Below are 20,276 nucleotides of genomic sequence, written 5' to 3'. Positions count from 1 at the left end.
GTATATCCATCCATTCATCTGTCACCCCTCCATCCATCCATCCGTCTGTCTATCTATCCTTAAATTCCCACAACATAAGTTAAAATCTCACCAAACATCTGTCAAAACCTTGTGAAAATGATCTCTCAAACTTAGCGTCTTTAGCTGTAGCTCAACTAGCGCAGTCTGGCTTTGAGTTTAAGTCACAAGATGATACACCATGAATGAACTTTAAGTCACTTTGGATTAAAGTTTTTAGACATTTTAGAAATGTTTTGACTCATTTTAGACATCATAAGTTATGTTATATGTCTAGTTTTTGACAAAATGTCTTAAAATATCTGTTAGCTGCTAGCACTCACTGGTCCCTGGCTTATCACAGAAACTTCAAAGCAAAATGAATGATGAATGTCTCATCTGACTGATTAATAATATACCATTAAACACTTTCACCTGGCACAAAGAGCCGTGCGCTGTTGCTTTGTCTCGTCTCGAATGTGTAGCGATGTCTCGTCATGCAGCGGTAGTTGAATAATTCGTCCTCCTTCTGGACATCTAAGATGTACAGGGCCCCCGTGGACGTAATGAGAAATCGAGCCCCTAAAACCACAAAACACAATATTATTAGGGTGAGGTAAACATCTTAAATTAATTGGTGAGCGTTAAACACAGTTAATCTGTAGCATCTGTATGTCATAATGAGACATTACAGACATGGTTAACAGAATCTTGTTTATCCCATCAGCCTCAGCAGGAACTCGCTGATTTAGCGCAGCTATTCCTGCCAGTCACGTGCGGTTTTGATTGCCCCGCTGCTCATGTACCAGTAAGTACTGATTTCATGCTAATGGTTTGATAACACAGAATATGCAGGTCGTAAAACTTTATGAGGAATAATGTCTGCCAGGGCCGCCACACGCTCTGCCATGCCTCTCAGAGGAGACGAGCGTGTCAGATTTGATTGAGAATGCCATTTGCTCTCATTTCTATGCAATGACTAAAACGGAGGGGTGGAATTTGTCTCACTTCCTGTAACAAGAACATATCGTACAGCCCTCAAATAAGAAGGTAATTCCACTACGTCATTTAAAGCTCGGTTTTCTAAGAATTCCTGAAGCAGAAGCACGCTTCAAAAAAAGAGATGGTTTATTATAGGAGACTGGGGACGGTTGCAGCACGGGGCAGTTGCAACATTGCTTATTCCTTCAATCAGGAACGAGCTAGAGTGATGATTCTCATACTAGATATGCTCATATAGCCCCTCTACCTTTCTGGAAGAAAGAAGCCACATGTGACCGTTCCTTCGTCAAAAAAATACTTTTTTAAGCAAAAAGGTAATTTTTTTCATGCTCAGAGTTGTCGTCGTACTGTCTAAACTGTTTGCGTGAAGCATTATAAAGTTATAGCATTTTAATCAGTGTTTTCTTAGCTTCTAAAAGACATAGCTACCATGTGTCAAGGCTATTGTGTTAAGCTAGCATACACCCTAAACAACTGGGTTAAAAACAGCCCAAGTTGGGTTGAAAATGGACTAACCCAGCTATTGGCTTGTTTTAACTCAAAGATTGGGTTGTTTTAACCCAGCAATTGCGTTGTTTTATGCAAACATTTAACCCAACCGCTGGGTTAAAACAACCCATTTACTGGGTTAAAACAACCCAATTGCTGGGTTAGTCCATTTTCAACCCAACTAGGGTTGTTTTTAACCTAGAGGGTTTTTTTTACAGTGTAGCAAGTTTAATCATGCACTCTAAAAAATGCTGGGTTAAAAACAACCCAAGTTGGGTTGAAAATGGACTAACCCAGCTATTGGCTTGTTTTAACTCAAAGATTGGTTTGTTTTAACCCAGCAATTGGGTTGTTTTATGCAAACATTTAACCCAACAGCTGGGTTAAAACAACCCATTTACTGGGTTAAAACAACCCATTTACTGGGTTAAAACAACCCAATTGCTGGGTTAGTCCATTTTTAACCCAACTAGGGTTGTTTTTAACCCAGAGTTTTTTTTAGAGTGTAGCAAGTTTTATCATGCACTCTAAAAAATGCTGGGTTAAAAACAACTCAAGTTTGGTTAAAAATGGACTAACCCAGCTATTGGGTTGTTTTAACTCAATGATTGGGTTGTTTTAACCCAGCAATTGGGTTGTTTTATGCAAACATTTAACCCAACAGCTGGGTTAAAACAACCCATTTACTGGGTTAAAACAACCCAATTGCTGGGTTAAAACAACCCAAGTTGGGTTGAAAATGGACTAACCCAGCTATTGGGTTGAATTAACTCAAAGATTGGGTTGTTTTAACCCAGCAATTGGGTTATTTTATGCAAACATTTAACCCAGCTGCTGGGTTAAAACAACCCATTTACTGGGTTAAAACAACCCAATTGCTGGGTTAGTGCATTTTCAACCCAACTTGGGTTGTTTTTAATCCATAGTTTTTTAGAGTGCATGATAAAACTTGCTACACTCTAAGAAACTCTGGGTTAAAAACAACCCAAGTTGGGTTGAAAATGGACTAACCCAGCAATTGGGTTGTTTTAACCCAGCAATTGGGTTGTTTTATGCAAACATTTAACCCAACCGCTGGGTTAAAACAACCCATTTAATGGGTTAAAACAACCCAAGTTGGGTTGAAAATGGACTAACCCAGCTATTGGGTTGTTTTAACTCAAAGATTGGGTTGTTTTAACCCAGCAATTGGGTTGTTTTATGCAAACATTTAACCCAACCGCTGGGTTAAAAAAAACATTTACTGGGTTAAAACAACCCAATTGCTGGGTTAGTCCATGTTCAACCCAACTTGGGTTGTTTTTAACCCAGAGTTTTTTTAGAGTGTAGCAATTTTTATCATGCACTCTAAAAAATGCTGGGTTAAAAACAACCCAAGTTGGGTTGAAAATGGACTAACCCAGCAATTGGGTTGTTTTAACCCAGCGATTGGGTTGTTTTAAGCAAACATTTAACCCAACCGCTGGGTTAAAACGAACCATTCACTGGGTTAAAACGACCCAATTGCTGGGTTAAAACAACCCAATTGCTTTCTTAGAGTGTGGCTGTCAGTGTAGGGACAGTTGCAACATGCTGTTGCTACTGTCCCCTATATGACAACTATTAATGTAAGCCATATAACCAGTATTTTGTTACTCTAAAAAGTAATTAATTACTAACTACTAATTAAATCTTTCAATAGCCTGCAGGTATATCCCATTTTTTAAGTAAATACTCAGACTAGGCCACAATGTAGGTAATTAATCAAAAACATGGTTGTTCCGTCCATGTTTGCAACCGTCCCCTTTTATGGGGTCAGTTGCAACATTTGACTTTGTCTATTCAAGTAGGCTATAAATTGTATGTATATTATCATATGTACGCATGTTACAGTGGTGTGGGTGGGTAGCTGACAGATTTGGGTTTAATGTATTAAAATCTGGGCTTTCCGATAAAAAAAGTCTCTGAGAAACTGAAGAAAATGCAAAAAGTGTTGCAACCGTCCCCACGCTCCCTATAGAAAGTGAATTCAGAGGACATTTTTTATCATATGAAAATATAATTATTTATATAAATACATTTTTTTGAAGCTTCACAGACCCCTTCCCCATTTGCTTAGATTGTACAGAAAAGAAAGATCAGGAACATGCTCTTCAATCTCTTTTTGTGTTCCACTAGAGAAAGTTATAGTGGTTTGGAACAACATGAAAGTGAGTAAATGATCATTCTAATTTTTGAGTAAACTATTAAAGTAGTACAAAATCACAAGCCGTAAAGATCAGCCATAAGGATGATTCTTCCCTTTAGATTTCAGATATTCCAATGCCCCTCTGAGCCGCTCCTGATGCTCTTGTTCTCCTGTGGGCTTTGTCTGGGCTATTTTCCAACATAATCTCCATTTTATTGTAGTGTGTGTGTGTGTGTGTGTGTGTGTATGTATGTGTATGTGAGTCTGTTACTGTCTGTGTGTTAAATCAAGCACCATAAGTAAACAGTTTAGCAATGAATAAAAGAAGCTACAGCGAGCCAAAAGGCGAGATTCAGCTATTGTGAGTTCTGACCCAGTTAGAGATGACACACCGCAGATCTGAGGTCCTGCAGGCATTGCCAGTCGTGGACTTAATGTGGAGTGTGACGAGCTACAATTTACACAGCGAGTGGGTGTGGAGAGAGAGAGAGAGAGAGAGAGAGAGAGAGAGAGAGAGAGAGAGAGAGAGAGAGAGAGAGAGAGAGAGAGAGAGTGTTCGTTTTGTCTAAGCAAAGATTAATGAGCTGTCTGATTTTTAAACCACTAGCATGAGGAAGTAAGGATCTAAATTTAAAATTAGTTTATTAAATTAGTGTTAAATTACTTTTTTATGTTTTGTTTGACAATATATTTACTGCTATTACATATTAAATATATGTAAAAGAAAAACCCTATGTCAAATTAAAAAAAAATACATCTAAATACAAATCTATTTACATAAATACATATAACATTAATAATATGAATATGAATAATACTTTTTAATTATATATATATATATATATATATATATATATATATATATATATATATATATATATATATATATATATATATATATATATATATATATATATATATATATATATATATATATATATATATATATATATAAAAACCCTTTAAAAATAAATGTAAATATATGTGTGTTTGTGTGTGTGTGTCACAATCTTCTACCTTTGTACACTCGTTTTCTGATATTTTTCACACCCCTTCCGTCCGAATCCATCAAGACACATCACATTGAAGAGATATGCGAAGTACTTTTTTATTCGTTCCTTTGCATGCGAGCAGTACTGGTATATAAGAAGACAGCTTGTCTTCAGCGACAAAAGGAAAATAATTGTGTGTGTATGTGTGCCGACTGCAGCAGACACACACACGCACACTCGTCTCTGTCAGAGTCCGGCTCTGCAGCTATCTCTCATTTGCTCAAACATACACTTCAGCGGGAGCAAATTACATTTCTACTAACAGTCACACTTAATGTACTGCTGTATTTGTCTTGAGAATGAGAAGACGTTTCAGGTTATTTAGAACGCGATTATTAACTCCGTAGCATTGCTATCCCGTGCCATTTTGTATTTGAGATGGTGCAGCGAAAGGCCAGACGTCGAGGATGAATATACTTACAGAAGAGCCGATAGGGGAGCTGTGTGCCCCAGTTTCTTAATCTGATAGCTGAAGCATTTGAGGTGCTTTAACTGTGTCGAAATGACAGGTTACTGGGTTCCTTTCTCTTCCTGTAAAGCCGATTTCTCTGTTTCCCCCTTTAGCAATCACACATTTGATTCTTTCCTTTAAATATTGTAGCACACCCAAGCCATACAATGCTCCTCCCTGATCTTTAATGCATATCCCACAATGCCGTTTTGACAATTTTCTTTTCATCACTGCATTAAAACCCTCTGGAGCCTAAAGGGACAATACTGTGCACTTTTGCATTTTTTAAGCCCAGTTATAATGCTAGCAAGTGCGTTTTGCCCCTTAAAAAACAATAGCAAACAACATAGTCAAACTCCCATTGAAACAAATAAAAAAAAAAAAACACAATTCGAAATCAATACAAACTGCCACATATTCCCACAAGAAATTTTCCTAACCCCTCACCACAAAACACCCACTAACATTAACTTGTTAGAATTGTTATGTGACAATTGTTATGAATTGTAAATGTGAGACTATGCTGAGATTATGTGACTTCAGAGAAGAAAAAAAATTACATACAAATGTATTAAAATAATAAGTTTAATAAAAATGACTTGTTTAATTTATAAAAAAAATAACCTTTTGCTGTAAGTCTTGTATATGTAAATTATGAAAGCTTGTTTCCACAATGCAAAAAAAAAAAAAAAAAGTGACTTTCTCGCAATTCTGACTTAATTTCTCTCGCCAGAGTTTATATCTAAAGTCAGAATTGTGAGTTTATATTAGAATTGTAAGATATACATTTTAAATTGCAAGTTATAGGCCCGGTTTCACGAACAGGGCATAGATTAAGCAAGAATTACTGCACTTTTCTTTCCATTGACTTCTATTCAAACGCATGCAAATGCGTCAGACCGGAAACGCAAGCTCATGCAAAATTTCCAGCATTTGCTGCGCTCCAAAGTTTAATATTGGTGAACTCTGAGCTGCGAATTCACATCACGTGACACCGTGTGACCAGTAGTAGATCGATACATCATGGCATGAACTCTTGGCTGATTTAAAAGAACAATATTTTTTGCAGTAATAGAGAATAGAATCTACGGTGGCCGACACAGGACAAATATGTAATCGTCAGAGACAGCAGAGAGTAGCTAGCGTTCTATAGAGCAGTTTGTCCGTTCAGGGCTACTGTAGAAACATGGCGGCGCAAAATGGCGACTTCACTGTAAGGGGACCCGCGGTGTATGTAGATAGAAATGGCTCATTCTAAGGTAATAAATACATAACAGTTCATTATGTAAGGTCTTTATACACCACTGAAAACATAGTTATGCATATTATATTGCATTTCTGTCAATAGTCCTCCTAAATATTACACACTGGACATTTAAGATATGTCAGTGCAAGTTGCTTTCAGTTAAAACTAGACTATAGGTTTAAACCTTGTCTGTGAAACCGGGCAATAAAGTCAGAGTTGTGAGACAAAAAGTCCATTACATTTTTAACTATGCTTTTTTTAGTTAAATTTTATTCTATGGCGGAAACAAGCTTCCATAGGAAATGATGTTATAGTAGCTGTTACGACTCGCTTACATCTGTGTATGTTATAGTTCAACGCTGCTGTTTGTCATGCAAGTCAAGTTGCTGAATTCTGAATAAGCATAAATATGTAAATGTAGGAGGTCATATGTTAATGAGCGTATGGTTCTCACTTACATCAACACCATGATGATTTCTGAAAGACCAACTATGCAGCTTGGTTTCCATAAATGTTAATAAAAGGTGAATGTCAGAGTAGGTTGTTTCAAAAGAGCAAAGGAAATTATACGCCTTCTTTAACAGAGTTACTAACGTCACATTTAAGATCACGCAAGTGTCACCTTCCAAAAACATTGAACACAATCAACATGAATCCGATCCCTTGGCTCTGACGACAGCCCATAAGGTATTTGAGCAGTTAATTGGTTTATGTATGTGTGTGTGTGTGTGTGTGTGTGTATCCTGTACAATAGAGTGATCAATACTAACGATCCAGCTCGCCTCTGACAGTGGCCTGTCTGCAACGTGAACTGCAGAGAAAAGCCTTCAGCGAGTATTTGATAACGTTGAGAAGTCTGATTCAATATAGTGAATTGTCATTGAAGCTGTTCTAAAGGCGATTCACAAATTATTTTGAGTCGTCACATAAAAGTATTTGTGGTAAAATAAATATTTGGTTAGCGGTGCCTCCTGCTAAGTTGCTTACTGTTGATTATATGAATCAATTTAATATAATAATTCATTTGTGAATAAGACATTACTAATAATGATATCTGTGAATTAATTTTGTTGTTTCTTTAAGACGACAAGCCGACATCAAAGAACTAGTGGTGGCGAAAGCTGACTGTGTTGTCGCCTCTCGTCGGCTACGTCTCGGCCTAAAAGCAACGCTTGAACACACCAGAAGGACTAAAGGTGACTGTCAACTCGCATGTGCGTTCTGCGCCTGCATATAAGTAAATACACTATATTGCCAAAAGTATTGGGACACCCCTCCAAATAATTGAATTCAGGTGTTCCAATCACTTCCATGGCCACATGTTTATAAAATCAAGCACCTAGGCATGCAGACCGCTTCTACAAACATTTGTGAAAGAATGGGTCGCTCTCAGGAGCTCAGTGGATTCTGTGCAATACATTTGTTACATTTTCTAATTCTAACCCAAACCCACTACTAAATATTCCACGGTCAAAAGTTAGTGGTATTATAACAAAATGGAAGCAATTGGGAACAACAGCAACTCAGCCACAAAGTGGTAACACCGAGAGTGGTCCGCGCATGCTGAGGCACACAGTGCGCAGACGTCAACAACTTTCTGCAGAGTCAATAGCTACAGACCTCCAAACTTTGTGTGGCCTTCAGATTAGCTTAAGAACAGTGCATAGAGAGCTTCATGGAATGTGTTTCCATGGCCAAGCAGCTGCATCCAAGCCTTACATCACCAAGTGCAATGCAAAGCGTTGGATGCGGAGGTGTAAAGCACGCCGCCACTGGACTCTAGCGCAGTGGAGATGTGTTCTCTGGAGTGCCAAATCACGCTTCTCTGCCAGACTCTGGATGAGTCTGGGTTTGGCGGTTGCCAGGAGAACAGTACTTGCCTGACTGCATATTGACAGGTGTAAAGTTTGGTGGAGGGGGGATTATGGTGTGGGGGTTGTTTTTCAGGGGTTGGGCTTGGCCCCTTAGTTCCAGTGAAAGGAACTCTTCATGCTTCAGCATACCAAGACATTTTTAACAATTTAATGCTCCCTATTTTGTGGGAACAGTTTGGGGATGGCCCCTTCCAGCTCCAACATGACTGAGCACCAGTGCACAAAGCAAGATCCATAAAGACATGGATGAGCGAGTTCAAACACACTCCAAAACCTTGTGGAAAGCCTTCACAGAAGAGTTGAAGCTGTTATAGCTGCAAAGGGTGGGACAACTCCATATTAAACCCTACGGATTAAGAATGGGATATCATTAAAGTTCATGTGCATGTAAAGGCAGATGTCCCAAAACTTTTGCCAATATAGTGTGTATGTTTATATCAGCAGGTATCAATATTCTATTTTCGTTATTCAAAAAGGGAAAGAGTAACTAGGACTGCAGATTTACAAATGGTAAACAAAGCAGGTTTGCTTACCATTTTGAATATCAATCATGCTGATCACTTTCTTCATTCCAGTCAGCTCATGTTATTAATGAAAATATTTGTGCATTCGAATGCTTAGGTAATAGATGACGTACAGCCTTCTGTCTGTACATTCTTGACTTCTTTTCTCGTCTTCATCACTTTTGCTTTTATTCTTGTGAGCTGAATGCCGCTTCAACATGCTGACCCCAAAAAACCTGACGACTACCCAAAACTAAACCCAAAAACTAGCCCAATCGACACTCAAAAATGGCCTGACATGGCCCAATGTGATAGGCCTACATTTTTCCAGGATTCTTTGATGAATAGAAAGTTCAAAAGAAAAGCATTTATTTGAAATGGAAATTGTCTTCAGATAACCTAAACAAGCATAAGCCTGTCAAATGTACCTGTCTGTTTTTAGCACAGACATTTTGTGAGCAATTACAAACAAGTCCCTGCTTCATTTGAAGATTCTGACCTCATAAAATCATTGGCTAAACAAGTCAACTTGTTTTTCTTTTAATACAAACACAGTCTAATTCTGTACACCTGCTAAAACCAAGCTTTAAAAAAAATGAAACATCATATCTAATGCTGATATTGTTGATGAGGCATTTACCAAAGGTTAACCCCAGAAATCACATTCTCAAATGTTTCTGTTTGCTGAATCATACAAACTCATTATGACATTTTACACCACATGATTTTATAGACCTCATATTCATTCAGCTCACTTAAATGCCATCTCTCATACATTAAATTACAAGTCTTTTTTTAATTGATGCCCATCACATTTACAACTCTAAACACAAAAAGGAAGCCAAATAAACATTTAAGCTCACGCAGGTAAGGAGTTTGTTCAATTCTGAACAACAGTAAACCGCATTATACAAAATAAAGTGGGGGAGAGTTTCTTTAAAAAAACAAGAGTGAGAGACCCAGGGGTTTAATAAAGCCTAATCATGCTAATAAGTGAGCTTCAGTTTGATCAGTGTCTTTATCAGAGAGAGAGAGAGAGAGAGAGAGAGAGAGAGAGAGAGAGAGAGAGAGAGAGAGAGAGAGAGAGAGAGAGAGAGAGAGAGAGAGAGAGAGAGAGAGAGAGAGAGAGAGAGAGAGAGAGAGATGGAATGCAATTAACATGGCTGTAAAAAGCATCATCTGTCAGAGAGTGAGATGTTGACAGCAGCTGCTGTTGTCAGGGAAACGTGGCCCATCCTGCTACTGTATATATACACTATATTGCCAAAAGTATTGGGACACCCCTCCAAATCATTGAATTCAGGTGTTCCAATCACTTCCATGGCCACAGGTGTAGGATGAGTCTGGGTTTGGCGGTTGCCAGGAGAATGGTACTTGCCTGACTGCATTGTGCCAAGTGTAAAGTTTGGTGGAGGGGGGATTATGGTGTGGGGGTTGTTTTTCAGGGGTTGGGCTTGGCCCCTTAGTTCCAGTGAAAGTAACTCTTTATGCTTTAGCATACCAAGACATTTTGGACAATTTCATGCTCCCAACTTTGTGGGAACAGTTTGGGGATGGCCCCTTCCTTTTCCAACATGACTGCGCACCAGTGCACAAAGCAAGATCCATAAAGACATGGATGAGAACACCTTTGGGATTTAGAGCAGAGACTGCCATCCAGGCCTTCTCGTCCAACATCAGAGCTTGACCTCACAAGTGCACTTCTAGAAGAATGGTCAAAAATTCCCATAAACACTCTCCTAAACCTTGTGGAAAGCCTTACCAGAAGAATCAAAGCTGTTATAAATGCAAAGGGTGGGACAACTTCATATTAAAACCTACGGATTAAGAATGGGATGTCATTAAAGTTCAAGTTTTTATATGCAATTAAATACTATAACCTAATCCACCCCCTAACCCTACCAGAAAACTTTCTGGATTTTTACAATAAAAAATAACAACAACCTACAGTTACTTTACTTTATGCCATTTTACAAATCAGGACATCCCCAAAAGGAGTTTTTGTCAGGTTTAGCTCACTTTTGGGTACAAATTTGTAATATACATGTCATTATACACATTCAATAGTTCGCACTTACATATAATTTATAGAGAGAAATTCAATGCGTATTTGGCGTGCTGTCCGTGGGGGAGGGCTTCGAGCTCGGAATTAGGCCCGAACCCAGAGTACCCCCCGTATATGTAAGTGGTTTTAGAGTTAAAAGGTGTGGCGAAGGGGTGGTGGAAGGGTTGCTGAGAACTGTCAACAAACGGAGGTAGGACTGCTGCGTGTATATATACCTCTATTGTTGATTATCTGAACGTGCTTCTCCCGAACCTTGTTTATAAAACATCATTTTGTGTCCTCATAAACCATATACAAGAACACATACACAGGTTTCCATGTTTTATGGAGACTATAATGATAGACATAATGATTTTTACACTGTAAAACTGTATATTGTATCACTTAAACCACAAACCTGATCATCACAGAAAACTTTCTGCAGTTTCAAAAAACTTCACTTCATATGATTTATAAGCTGTTCTCAAATTTTTCCCCCACAAAGTCAAAAATGACTGCCATTACTATCCTTGTGGGGACTCTCTACATCTGAAGAGGAATGATCTACAATCCAGCTGTTCATTCAAACAGTCTGTAATATGTACAATATGTACAGAAACTGTACACTGTAAACTCAATCATTGTGGTTGCTGCATAACAACGCAATATTATTATTCACAATGCATTGTAGGACATTGTGAACGCATTGAACTGCATTATACAGTGTTGTCAATTTGTTTAAAAAAAAATACTTGACTGTTGATTTGGTGCTCAAAAGACATTTCTTATTATCATTAATGTTGAAAACAGTTATTAGTTGCTTAGTATTTAAGTGTGGGGTCTTTTGTCTGTAGAAACAAATGAATCATCAATCAAATCATTCATCAAATAAATGATCATGGTTTCCACAAAAATATTAACAAGCACAAACATTCAACATTGATAATAATAAGAACTATTATTAATATTTGAGCACTAATAATAATTCACCAATAATAATTGATAACAACTGAGCAGCAAATCAGCATATTAGAATGATTTCTGAAGGATCATGTGACACTGAAGACTGGAGTAGTGATGCTGAAAATTCAGCTTTGCCCTCACATAAATAAATGACATTTTAACATATATTCAAATAGAAAAGAGTTCTTTTAAATGTAATTTTAAATGTTGTAATAATGCACAATTTTACTGATTCCACTGGATTTTTAATCAAATCTTAATTATTCCAAATCTGTCTTAATTATTCCAAATGTTTGAATTAGTGTATAGAAATTTCTAGCGTTTAGAGGTTTCATTTTTGCATCCAATCTCAGTGATTAGTAGCAGCAGCTGATAGGAAATTTATCCAGCTGAGTCAGGGAACACACAGCAGTCCTGGAGACTGAATCCGGATTAGATATTCAAACAAACCTGACCCTTAAAATCATTTAGCTTCTCAGCTGCGAAACGAGCGACTGAAGGCAGAAGCTCCATTTGTCTGATATCTCTTCATTATGGATGAGAGGCACTGTAATTCAAAGACATTAAATATTCAGGACCGAGAGTGTGTGTGTGTGTGTGTGTGTGTGTGTGTGAGAGAGAGAGAGAGATGAGTGATGAGAGCGAAAGGGTAGAATGAGAAAAATGAAAGATAGATGGACAGATGAAAGCGTGCGACAGCAAGTGTGAGAGCACGTGTCCTTGCTGTTGTGCTCCGTTCATTAAACTCCCCGATATAAAAAAAACTGCAGCGAACTGAAGCCTATAATGTCAAATCATGTGCTAAATTAGATCCTGTTAATCTTTTATAACGCTGCTTACTGGAAATGAGTTTTATTTACAGTGAGGAGTTGATGACAATAAAATAATGCAGTTTTATGGACTAAAATCGAAACTAAAAAAGTCAGTTTGTGCCAAATGCAATGCACATAAATTGATTTGCGCTTTGACGCTCACACATTTCAAGGTACAGAATCTCTGCTTAAAGGAGCCAGTGGCCCTCGGTGTGTTCTCTGTTAAATGGATATTTGATGACCAGTTTTATTTGCAAATAATCTTTGTGTAGCCCTCTCTCTCTCTCTCTCTCTCTCTCTCTCTCTCTCTCTCTCTCTCTCTCTCTCTCTCTCTGTCTCCTCAAGTTAGTGGAGAGATGAAGTGTGATAACACCCTGTCAATTATCCTCAGGTTTTAATTGCTCCAGGGGGGAAGTTTCCGTCCCCTCGTGACTGCTGGCAGGACTGCCATCTCCACCAGAGTAAACAGGAACAGACGGTTACCTGCATCTCGGGACTTCCGGACAACACTTCCCCATGTCAACTAGACACATAGGCTCAGGCTGCATGCAAAATTACTGAGGATTTTCAACAAAGACAAAGCAAGTGGACTGTTTTGTCTTTTTTTTAAAGGTACGCTATGTCATTTTTTTGTTCAAAATGATCAAAAGTTCTTCCAAATTTTTGTCTTAAGGCTGATTTATACTAGCCTGATGTTGTCATACTCAATTCTAGTTAGAATATGAGTCTGATACTGCTCCGTTGGGCTGTGATTATGGGGCGTGTCTCAACCGAACCAGGAAAGTCCTCAATTGGAAAGACCTACAACCAATCAGAGCAACGGAGCGACGCATAACGTTAGTTGTCAAATGTCAACAGAACTCAACTGCACACAGAGTGTTGCCAAGTCCGCGGTTTTGCCGTGGGCTCTTTTTCCATGTCCGCGGGTTGAAGCGACCAAGATTATGTGATATTTAGACCCAGGAACCCAGGCAACCCAGATAAAAAAAACACACATTTTAGCCCCCAAACGCCTTTTTTTCCGGAGAACCCCAAAGGGAAGCTATTGGGCTTGGTTTAGGTTAGTTTTGAGTAGCAACTGGGCGGGTTTTGTTGTGAAAACTTGGCAACCCTGTGCACGTGCGCTAGGAGTAAGTAAGTGTAAACGATGTTTGCCAGTGTTGTAAAAATGAATTTAAGGATACACAGAGTACTTACTTACCAGCATGATAATTTCTGAGTGAAATAGGAAAGGTGAATGCATATACGAACAAGTTCTCCGTTTAGGATTAGAACGAATTCAACCCAAGCGCTCTTTGGTGACATGGATGCTTACGTTACTGTTTATCATCTATCCATCATCGTCTAAAGCCCGCCCAGACAATTTGATTGGTCCGAACAGCTTCTGTCAGAGTCCAGACTGAACTGCCGACGACAAAATGTTAGGGGCTAAGTTCGGCTGGCATCCAGCCTAGATTTATACTTCTGCGTCGGACCTATGCCGTATCCTCTACGCCGCAAGTTACACGTTGGTTTTCATTTATACTTCTGCGTTGTTGTCCGTGTCAATGTGCAATTACACATGCAGACTGCTAGGAGGCAGTGTCCAACGGCATGTTGATGGTAACCCACAGTATCAAGACAAAAGCCGAAGAAGAAGCCACTTGTTGCGTAGCAGCAGCGACCGTTCTTGCAGCTTGAGTTGTTGTATCTAAGACAAATTAAGCATCTCTAGTTGATTAGTAGAGTTAAATAAGAGGCGATCTGGCACTGGAAAGCGTTTTTGAAATCATGCAGAGTGCTCGTGGCGCTGTTTTCTGTATCGGTGACTCGAGCACAAACAAGCGCTTCAATCGACTGCTGTTGCGGAGAATTTATTCACGAAATGCACCCTGTTCTTGAGATACAGTCACTGATTAAAGGGGTGGTTGCATGCGATTTCACTTTTTAAACTTTAGTTAGTGTGTAATGTTGCTGCTTGAGCCTAAACAGTATCTGCAAAGTTACAGCGCTGAAAGTTCAATGCAAACGGAGATATTGTCTTTTAAAGTTATGTCAGTTTATTGCCTACAAAAACGGCCGGTTTGGACTACAACAAGCTTCTTCCCGGGTTGGTGACATCATAAACCCTCGCTATTAACATAAACACTGCCCCCGCGAACACGCAACAAAGTGGGCGAGGCCACGTCGCAGTCATTACGAAAGAGAGAGAGCTGTTGCAGAACTACAAACTACATTTGGCCATTTTACCAATCTAAGACCATTGCGTTTTTTGGAGGGATGGGCTTCATAGAAGCAGGAAGCAAACGAGCCATTCAAAGGACAGTGGAGACAGCGGTGTGGAATAAAGGTAAAATATAAGAAAAATACGGTGTTTTAAAAAAAAAGAAGTATTAAGACATGTTATACTGCGCCACATAAACACAACCAAGCCTAGAAAAAAACACGGAACCACCCCTTTAACATAGTTGGTTTTAATGAGAAAATGCATAAAATATGCAATGGTGGATTAGAACCCAGAAACACTGGCACGCTTAACAAAAATTCTTCCACTACTAGACCATCAAGAGCTCACACACTCATAGCGGATCTATGTATTTATTCACTAACATAAAGAATCTCTGGACTACAAAATATTGTGTTATATAACAGATGTATGGATAAAACTATCATCCCATTTCCGGACACACATACAATTCTATCGCAGATTTTTTATTTATTAATTGACCACAAAGAGGGCTTCTGGCAGACCAATCACAGCACTTGCGGTCTGCGTAGAATTGACCCGTTGTTACATTTTTGGAGAGGTGCGCAACTATGTAGCTACGGCGTAGGTCCGACGCAGAAGTATAAATTGGGCTTTACCCTCATTAACTACGATAAGCCCGTTTTTTTTTTTTTTTTTCAGCCGGTGTTTTTATTTTAGTGCGGGATGGTTCTCCCAGGAAATTGTGTACTTTTTGTGTACTTTTCAATAAAGAAAAGTTGCTCAGGCTACTTTGATGTGTTTATGGTGTGGGAGTGGCATAGGTTAGCTGTCACATGAGCGAGAAAGGTTGACATGGAGCAGCTAAATCTCGAACCTCCGGGAATCACCCGTAAAAAAAAAAAAAAAACGGAGAACAGAGGAGTGTCTGCTAGCGAAAAGAGAATGCGACAGAGCTTGTAATAAAACAAGAATCAACATTGGCTTGGCTTTTCGGATATGGCGAGAACTGAGGGATTTGAAATGTTGTAAAAGCAACACAGAGATGGCGTTTTTATAACAGGTGAGTAAGGTATTTTACTGAACAGATAAATTGCCATATGTAGCTCTCTAACAGAGTTCAAAGTAAAGCATTATCTATTGTGAAGGGTCATTTCATTATGGTTGCTGTAGTGCTTTACTGGAAATCATTTTCAAGGAAGTACCATGTCTATTAATGGGTATAGCTAAAGTAACGTCTTCAGCTAGTCAGCTTGAGATCCTTTTCATCTAAACTGGTTGTATAGCCTAGTAGTGAATGTTTTATGAGCAGTAGGATAACCATATTCATCCTCACAGTCACGCAGAGCCGAAGCACAACCAAAACAATGTTCTTCTGCAAAATACATGCAGTTTTTGCAGCTTGTTTTAACCTCTAGGGCCAAGTGTTACACAATGTACTTTTAAATATTCATTTTGTATGTATAGTTTGTGTACATACAAAAATCAAAGCAAATAACAATAATTCTAAATAAATAAATAAAAATGAGTGGCGCAAAACTGTGACACTATGCTAAAAAAAGTTTGGCTAGCGTTACATTATGATCACGCTCTTATTTACACAAATGCTTTTAAACCATCCAAGCACGACAAGTCAAAAGAGAAAGCGCAGTGACACACACACAATGCTCAGAAAGAAGCACACCAGTATCGTGCACACAAACGCAGAATTAAGTTCTCTTTCATGCTTGAACAAACAATAACACAATTATGCCAAAATGCCTGTTTTGTTGAGTATTCTCAAAAGAGCAGTCTTAAGTGAGTTACTAGCGTGGTAACACTTAATAATAACTGCACGCTATGAATCATTAGTTAAGCATTAGTAAATAGTCAATTTGTCATTTATAAAGCATTAATAGAAATTAGTAAGCAGTTTAGTAAGCAGGTTTCTAAATCAAGTATTACATTATTTACAAACTAGTTATTTAGGAGTTGTCAGTGGTTCATAAGATCATTTAGAAGGTGTAAGTAAATGATTAATAAACTATTTAAATGTACATTTATACATATTATTATGTAGTCACATAGTAATAGTTAATAAATGCTTTATTAACATGTATTCCTACTGTAATTCATGATTAATTCAGGTAGTTATAAAATATTTAGTAGTTATAGTCAGCTATTTTTGTGAGCTCATCTAAAGTGAGGACTATTTATGCCTTGTAAAGCTTTTACAAAGGATTTTTAAAGGCTCAGTTCTCTTCGAAACAGAAAAAGGAAACCTGCCATCCATGTGAATGTTGCCTTGACATGTACCACCTACCTAAGCTTTGTTGCAGACCATGTACACCCTTTCATGGAAAATCTATTCCCTGGTGACTGTGTTGTGACTGTGTGGTTCACATACTTTTTCTTGCAACTGTGTATATATATATATATATAATGACTTAGCAATTCAGCCCTGGGCCCATATGCAAACAAATTTTAACGGGCCCCCTCGGTTTACCGGGCCACACTGCGGGCCCCCAATCCATTCGGGCCCATATGCATGTGTATTCCCTTCCTACCCAGACGTTACGCCACTGGTCTACTTATATATACAGAGATGAAATAATGCCTTAGCAAGCACAACTCACCAAAAAAATCCTAGTTCTTTAGCAATACAAACATTTACATTTTATACCTCAGTTCTGCACAACACAAGATAAAAAGGATGCAAAAATGGGGTATTAACCACATGAGACTCTCTCTCTCTCTCAGGGTTCGTACGTAATAGTCTTTCTGTCAGCTGCTCCACCTGAACAATGTGCATTGAATGTTACCGTGGAGACCGACAATTACTCCATTACGCTTTTGTGGAGTTGACATTGTTCTTTTAACTCTGTACATCTTCCCCGAAAGCCACATTTGCCCTCGTGCAAAAAACGTGTTAAAGTTTCCAAGAACCCACATTACATAAATCATCTAATCACAGATCTTTCGTCTTCTGCTGTCGGACGCTATAACATGCTAACATGCATCTTTGTAATTTAAGGGAACAATGGCATTTTTGATGTGCTCGAATTTTACCTCTCGTCTCAACTGCAGCTGCTGCTATCTGAGGTAATTAGCCCCTGGCTACGGTTTAATTGCCTGTCAGCACATGCAGTAAAATGCAGGTTAAACGCCCAGGTGCCAAAAGGCTGTGTTTCCTCTGTGGCTGCCACCCGCAGTGCTGTGATGCGCAGACAGCGTGTGTTCTGCGGCAGACAGACAGTATAGAGAGCCAGACGCTCTTTTGCGGAATACAGCTGTCCTGTGAAGCTTGCAAATTTGCAAAAGTCGGGTTGTCATGTCTGATACACCCACTTTCTACCCAGAACACCCCCCTCCCAAACCACGATTCTTTCTCTTTCCTTGACAGCTGTTCTTTTTCCGCCAATGTACCGACCAAGAAAAAAAAAGCGAGCTTTTAACGATTTCAGAGACGTGTCTATTTTGCGCTTTGCATTCTATCTGACTCTGCACTACGAGACGTATCTGTCTCTTTAGGTGTGATTTGACAGGCAAGAGGAAGGTGAGTCGGTTACTGTGGCAACCAGCGGAGTGACTCGTAGGCTTTGACATTAGCACGGAGTGGAAGCGGGTGGAGACGGGGGGTTGGTGGTGTTGCTGGAGGCAGATCAGAGCAATGTGTCACTGGGCTACTGCACCAAGACATTCTCCCCGTCTCCTCCTCGCAGGAATAAGCTCTGAGAGAGAGAAAATAATCCCTTTTTAGGGTCCTGCCTCTGAGGACGTCAAGCCCCCAGCAATGTCTTACTCAAAATTCACGTGACTGAACATTCCGAGTCAAATTTTGTATGCATTATACATGTAATACATGGAGCTCTTTTGATGGACTAAGCCTTTTGATATCGGACGGTGCCGTCCAGTGTGCTACAAGAAGCCCTTGGCAGACTTTTGGAGCTGCATCAAAATGCCGCTGTGAGCGAAATTTTAAATATGAAAGACAAGACAGCATGGTTTAATTAGTAGTGTGTGTTAAGGCAAACATCACTATCTACATTGTATACAAATAATACAAACCCTGAACTCGAAATATTGAACTTGGTGTGTGACACGTCCCGCATTGTTTGTACTACAAACATGAAGGATACTTAAAATTGTGCAGCTTTTTGAGAAGTGTAGGACTTACTTTGAAACAATTTTGAGAAATTCAGAAATTGCTTGTACATTTCACAAATACTTACAAAGAAAACAATTTCAACAACAGCAAAAAAAAAAAAAAAAATCGACTAAATGTCTACATGAGATTTTGAAATAGGAATAGCATTTTCTTGTAAAAAAAATATTCTGAAAGAAATAATTTATTTTTACAGAGTACTGTTACAAATTTTAGCTGGTGGGTGATAAAATGGACCAAAGAATCACTCCCTTAAAGGGGACATATTATGCCACAAGATGTAATATAAATCTCTGGTGTCCCCAGAATGTGTCTGTGAAGTTTCAGGTCAAAATACCCCCAAGATCATTTATTATAGCTTGTCAAATTCGCCCTTATTTGGGTCTGAGCAAAAAACATACTTGTTTTGTGTGTGTGTGTTCCTTTAAATGCAAATGAGCTGCTGCTCCCTGCCCCATTCCAGCGGCTCCTTTACACAAGCTTCGGATACAACGTCAACAACAAACTAATCTCACTCAGCCTAATTGTCAGAAATATCCAATGGAGTGCAGCCTTATATGTTTGAACCGGAGTCGGGCACTGATGAGAGACTCAGGAAGAGGTTGCAACTTTTCGACTGCACCTGGACGTTTCTGAATGGTTAGTGGATACATTTACAGTATGTAAAGTTAGTTGTTGTGGAGTTACGTTGATTCAACTCATCAACTAGCATGTACCGTCATGTTAATCTATAAATTGTTGTATAGGTGCTCATGTGGGGACGTAACGCGTCCATCACCTGACTATACAATGCATAAAAAATTTGCATTTATGAATTACACAGATGGTGAGCGTTTTTGGGAAAAAAATAATGACATAGCTCTAGTCTCTGTGAATACAGTCAAAGACCATGGTAATATTAGCCATACAGCATTCTAGAAAGCTCATTAAGAAAGGAAATTTGCAAACATCCATAAAATATGAAGTGCCGTCCTTACTTGTTCTGGATATGAAGTTATAGCACAAAGTGTTGGTATTGACCCATCCTTCAGAAACAACTGTTTCACAAATCCAGCGTTGTATTGTGACTGACCCCTCGTTGGAGAAGCAGTCATGCGTAAAATGATTTGCGCAAATATATAACATTTACCGACATTCTTGGGCACATTTCCTTCAAAAGTGAAATTCATCCACGGTGTCTTCAGAGGGTCTGATGCAGAGAGTCTATGGAGACTTGTATGTTTGTTGGTACATCCAACAACAGAACATTAGTAGCATGTTTGGCGCAGATATTGTAATACTCTAGTTAGCTGATACAGCGAGTAAACAGAAATGGAGGTCTCTGCTTCTCACTCAGATCATCATCAG

The 20,276-nt window shown here is 38.9% G+C and overlaps 1 protein-coding gene across 1 annotated transcript in view; it reads right to left on the bottom strand.

The window, feature by feature from the left end:
* dscama (Down syndrome cell adhesion molecule a) overlaps positions 1-20,276 on the bottom strand; it is a gene marked incomplete at both ends in the record, with an annotated part of 120,588 nt that overhangs the window by 55,983 nt on the left and 44,329 nt on the right. Inside the window, one exon of the mRNA XM_079803751.1 lies at positions 433-579. Coding sequence (XP_079659877.1) covers positions 433-579 — 147 coding nt within the window. The remainder of the gene's footprint in view (positions 1-432; positions 580-20,276) is intronic.

Source organism: Gobio gobio (genome assembly GCF_949357685.1).
Source record: "Gobio gobio genome assembly, chromosome: 22".
In the NCBI taxonomy this organism is placed as follows: Eukaryota; Metazoa; Chordata; class Actinopteri; order Cypriniformes; family Gobionidae; genus Gobio; species Gobio gobio.
The sequence above is the reverse complement of the archived record's forward strand: the minus strand, read 5'-3'. Positions and strand labels throughout refer to the sequence as shown.